Source organism: Brachyistius frenatus, unplaced genomic scaffold, assembly GCF_029030835.1.
Source record: "Brachyistius frenatus isolate BFR_SWC_R1_liver_20210118 unplaced genomic scaffold, ASM2903083v1 Contig_477, whole genome shotgun sequence".
NCBI classification, from domain to species: Eukaryota; Metazoa; Chordata; class Actinopteri; family Embiotocidae; genus Brachyistius; species Brachyistius frenatus.
In genome coordinates this window covers 90485-95369 of record NW_027211076.1, presented here as the reverse complement: position 1 = coordinate 95369, position 4885 = coordinate 90485, and the positions used below count along the sequence as shown (strand labels likewise).

Here is a 4885-nt window from a genome sequence, read left to right as displayed (position 1 = left end):
TCAGTACTTTAAAGTTGGTTAGCTTCTTACCGGGATACATCGCCATAGTAACTCATGCTGCAGAGCTAACTTTCTCCGGAGCAGGTTATGTTCAAGATTTTTGATCAAAAGTACTGCCTACTGACCAATACATTTTCTCTGAAAAATGTCATCACCAATTGGAAAAGATCTCGTGGAGTGAGACAGCCCTCTGTGGAGGGAGACGGTCCTCTGTGGAGTGATATGCTCTTCTGTGGAGTGATAGGGTCCTCTGTGGAGTGAGACGGTCCTCTGTGGGTGAGACGGTCCTCTGTAGAGTGACATGGTCCTCTGTGGGGTGAAAGGGTCCTCTGTGGAGGAATGAGATGGTGCTCTGTTCAGTGAGACAGTCCTCTGCGTTGTGAGACGGTCCTTGGTGGAGTGAGACAGTCCTCTGCGGAGTGAGATGGTCCTCTGTGGAGTGACATGGTAGTGTGGAGTGACTTGGTCCTCTATGGAGTGACACGGTCCTCTGTGGAGATAGATGGTCCTATGTGGAGCAGTGAGACGGTCCTTCATGGAGTGAGACAGTCCTCTGCGGAGTGAGACGGTCCTCTGTGAAGTGAGACAGTCCTCTGTGGAGTGACTGGGTCCTCTGTGTAGTGAGACGATTCTCTGAGAAGTGACGTGGTCATATGTGGAGTGAGATGGTCCTCTGTGGAGGAGTGAAATGTTCCTCTGTGTAGTGAGACGGTGCTATGTAGAGGAGTGAGATGTTCCTTTGTGGAGTGACATGGTCATCTCTGGAGTGACATGGTCCTCAATGGAGTGAGACGGTCCGCTGAGGAGTGACATGGTCCTGTGAGGAGTGGGATGGTCCTCTGTGTAGTGAGACCGTCATCTGTGGACGTACACGGTCCTCTGAGGAGGAGTGAGATGTACTTCTGTATAGTGAGATGGTCCTATGTGGAGGAGTGAGACAGTCTTTCGTGGAGTGAGACAGTCCTATGCAGAGTGAGATGGTCCTCTGTGGAGTGACATGATACTCTGTGGAGTGACAGGGTCCTCTGTGTAGTGAGAAGGTCCTCTGTGGAGTGACATGATACTCTGTGGAGTGACAGGGTCCTCTGTGTAGTGAGAAAGTCCTCTGTGGAGTGAGACGGTCCTGTGTGGAGTGAGACAGTTCCTAGGAGTAAGGCGGTCCTATGTGGAGTGACAGGGTCCTCTGTGGAGTGAGACGGCCCTTTGTGGAGTGACACGGTCATCTCTGGAGTGACATGGTCCTCAATGGAGTGAGACGGTCCGCTGAGGAGTGACATGGTCCTGTGTGGAGTGAGACGGTCCTCTGTGTAGTGAGACAGTCATCTGCGGACATACACGGTCCTCTGAGGAGGAGTGAGATGTACTTCTGTATAGTGAGATGGTCCTATGTGGAGGAGTGAGATGGCCCTTTGTGGAGTGACACGGTCCTTTCTGGAGTGAGACGGTCCTCTGTGGAGTGACACAGTCCTCTGAGACCGTCTCTCTTGCATATTTCTTGCAGACTGGCAAAGATGGAGTTGACCATCCAGTCTGGTTTTTTTTCAGGGAAGTTCTACTCTTATCGACTGAAGTACTCCATTGTGGGAAAAATGCCCAGGCTTTGATTTGGGCTTTAAAGCACTTTGAGGTTTATGCGGAGGTCTGTGTCAAACCGCTGACACTTTGTCCAGAGCTTTACCTCAGTGAAGAACTGTGATTTGTGTATTCAGCTTTTTAGTTTTCTTGGTTCATCCTCTTTGCTTCTTTCAGGTACTAAAGTTGTTGAGTTATCTTTGGTCTATTTTCAGTTAAATATGGGCTAACATGAATTGTAGATCATGTCTGTTTTTAATTTACATTCCACGCAGCGTCCCAACTTTTTTGGGAGAAGGGTTGTGTGAATAGGCAGTATGGTGGTGCAGTGGTTAGCACTGTCTGACCATGACTGGATATGAAAGTGGACGAAGCTTCCAGCTTTGAAAAATGGTTCCAATCCAGAAGTGTCTTCAGCTGCAATACCAGCGAGTGCCACTAGAGGTCGGCTCCAAAAAGCCTCCGGCTCCATAGACTCCCATTCAACTTCTCTCATCAAATCCAAGGTGAATAAAATGTGTCCATCAGTTATCTCGGTGTTGTTAGCTAAAGTCACTCCTTCTTATTAGTTTTCTGGAGGTCCGTCTGAAAATAATCCCTCATTCATTAGAAAAGAAGATTCAAGAAGACCTGTTTTTGGGGGCATGTCTGTTTGATTGACAGGCCTGTGGTGCAGTCAGGTTACAGCTATCGGTGGGCGGCACGTAGTATCGTCAGGTTTCCGATCAGATCGCTCAGATCCACCGCTGGCTCCTCCCCCAGCCCGTCCAAATATGGTCACTTCCTGCTCCAAACCGCTACGAACTAGCAAGATGGCGCCGACCAAATTCCGAACTGGAGGTTTCATAACAGCCGTTCACAAACCAACGGGCGACGTAACTGCTGGTTGCTGCTTGGAGCGTGCATGTCTGTTTCTGTCTGTCTTCCTACGTAGTCCCTTTGATGGACTGGTGTCCCCTGCCACGCCCTGTGCCCCTGTTCAGGATAAAGCAGGTATAGGTGATGGATAGATATTTTTCATAAAACAATAACATTTCTCAGTTTCAACCTTTTAATGTTGTCTTTGGTCTATTTTCAACTACATATGGGTTTACATGATTTGCAAATCATCACATTTAGTTTTTTTTGTGTGGAAACGGTTGTTATTCGACAGCAATAAAAGACACTGATGAGGGTTGGGCCCAAAAATCTTGATCTGCACATTTCTTGCTGCATAAAAATATTGTTTTCTTAACTTTGTCAGAAGATGACGTGTAAATGTTGTAAATGTGTAAATGACATTGCATATTTTGCAAAATGTTGACGGAGGCGTGACAGACAGGGAGGGAGACTCCGAAGAATACAGAGAAACAGGAGGAGGAGGAAGGAAAGATAAAAACGTCAGTGACCCAGAGGTTTGGTGGAGAAGCTCCTCTTCCCTCCTCTTTCTCTTGTGATGGCGCTGGAGGGAGTCGAACTCTGCTTTCCACAGCTCCTCAATGCCTCGTGCAGGAAGCCGGATGCTCCTGGCCCTGAGACTGTGTTCCTCTACAGTCTGCTGTACCTCTTGTCTGTGCTCACCTCCGCTCTCAACCTGCTCGTCATCATCTCCATCTCACACTTCAGGCAGTCACAGGAATCTCACTCACTCTGATATATTGTTCTGTGTTTCCATACTTTGTTCTCTCATCATTACAGCCTGCTTGTTTGACATTTGAACATGTTTACAGCAGCTGATTTTTGTCACATTTTTAATCTTTCTTGCTGATTAATGTGTACTTATCCTCTCCCTGCAGGCAGCTCCACACCCCCACCAACTTCCTGCTCCTCTCTCTGGCTGTCTCAGACTTCTTCGTGGGGTTCTTGTTGGTGCCGGCTGAAATCATGGTGACCAAGTCCTGCTGGATGCTTGGTGACTTCCTGTGTGCTATTTATTATCTGCTGCCTTACATCATCACCATTGCCTCTGTAGTGAGCATGGTGCTTATATCTGTGGACCGGTATGTGGCTATTTGCCACCCTCTGCATTACTCCACCAGTATTACCAAGGACAGAACCAGAGTCTGTGTGTGTCTGTGTTGGCTCTACTCTGTTTTATTAAGCGTTATTATTTTCTCCGACCACCTGCTGCAGCCAGGCCGGTATAATTCCTGCTCTGGAGAATGTCTGGTGGACATTGCAGGAGATGTTGACCTCACTTTGGGCTTTATTATTCCTATTTCTGTCATCATAGCTCTGCATATGAGGGTGTTTATGGTGGCTGTGTCTCAGGCTCGAGCCATGCGGTCCCGCGTTGTGGTCGTCACGCTACAAATTTCAGGGACTGTGAAAGCGAGGAAGTCTGAGATGAAGGCAGGAAAGAATCTCAGTGTTGTTGTGCTCGTGTTCTTGATGTGTTACTGTCCATATTACTGTGTCTCTCTCTCAGATAACAAACTATTGATTGGCTCTTCCATGGAGGTCTTTATGGTTTTTCTCATGTACTCCAACTCGTGTCTGAACCCCGTCATCTACGTCTTCTTATACCCCTGGTTGAGAAAGTGCCTCAGACTTATTGTTGAGCTGCGTGTGTTGCAGCCGGGCTCCCGTGATGCCAACGTGCTGTAGAGAGTCACTGAAATGAAACTCTGCTGTGAACTGACAAATATATTCTGTGTTGAATAATGTAAGAAGATTAGATGTGGAGAGAGTGTTTTCTTTACACTGTCTCAGTCACAAACACCACAGCGGAGGGTTTCCTCTTTGTTTGTTTCAGTTTCACATGAAGAATAAATGCTGTTGATGATACAAACACATTTGGAGGAGAATCACTGCAGACCCATTTACAGAAATTTTAGGCTTCTGGCAAACAGTTGTGGTTAACATTTGACCATGTTGCCTTAAATTTGCAGCAAGGTCATGTTTTCACATGCAAATTAGTTTTGTGGCAATCTTATGGTGCAAATGTGTTAAACTTCTGGCTAACTGTGGAAAACTTGTAGCAAACAGAGGATTCTGAAATGTTTTTTTTATAATGCTTGCAGCAAGTTTGCCGCAAATTGATATCTTATATGTTTCTGGTAAATATTTCTGAGGCTAAGCCTCTTAAAATTTAAAAATACAAAACACTGATTTATGATTAAACATGATACAACTCATTTAATAAATACAATTCAATGAACCACAACAAAACAGAATGCAACAGTATAATAGCACATAATATTGTATCACAATTACAGAAAACAAGAACATCAACAACACAAAATTAAACAAGCCAAAATACAAAGTAAAAATAAACTATACAGCAAAATGTTGTGGGATCTGCAATCAGAATTAACCTGAAGGAACAAACAGC

General features: G+C 45.8%; 1 protein-coding gene across 1 annotated transcript; it reads left to right on the top strand.

The window, feature by feature from the left end:
* Positions 1–3007: 3007 nt before the first annotated feature.
* Positions 3008–4158, top strand: LOC138614275 (trace amine-associated receptor 9-like). Its single transcript, XM_069687607.1, has 2 exons — positions 3008–3177; positions 3348–4158. The coding sequence occupies exons 1-2, from the start codon at positions 3008–3010 to the stop codon at positions 4156–4158; spliced, it is 981 nt and encodes a 326-aa protein (XP_069543708.1).
* Positions 4159–4885: the final 727 nt, after the last annotated feature.

Bases quoted from the DNA above. Each gene is read 5' to 3' on its own strand.
- LOC138614275 (XM_069687607.1), top strand. From the start codon at position 3,008: ATGGCGCTGGAGGGAGTCGAACTCTGCTTTCCACAGCTCCTCAATGCC. The intron at 3,178-3,347 runs GCAGTCACAGGA...CTCTCCCTGCAG, and splicing joins ATCTCCATCTCACACTTCAG to GCAGCTCCACACCCCCACCA.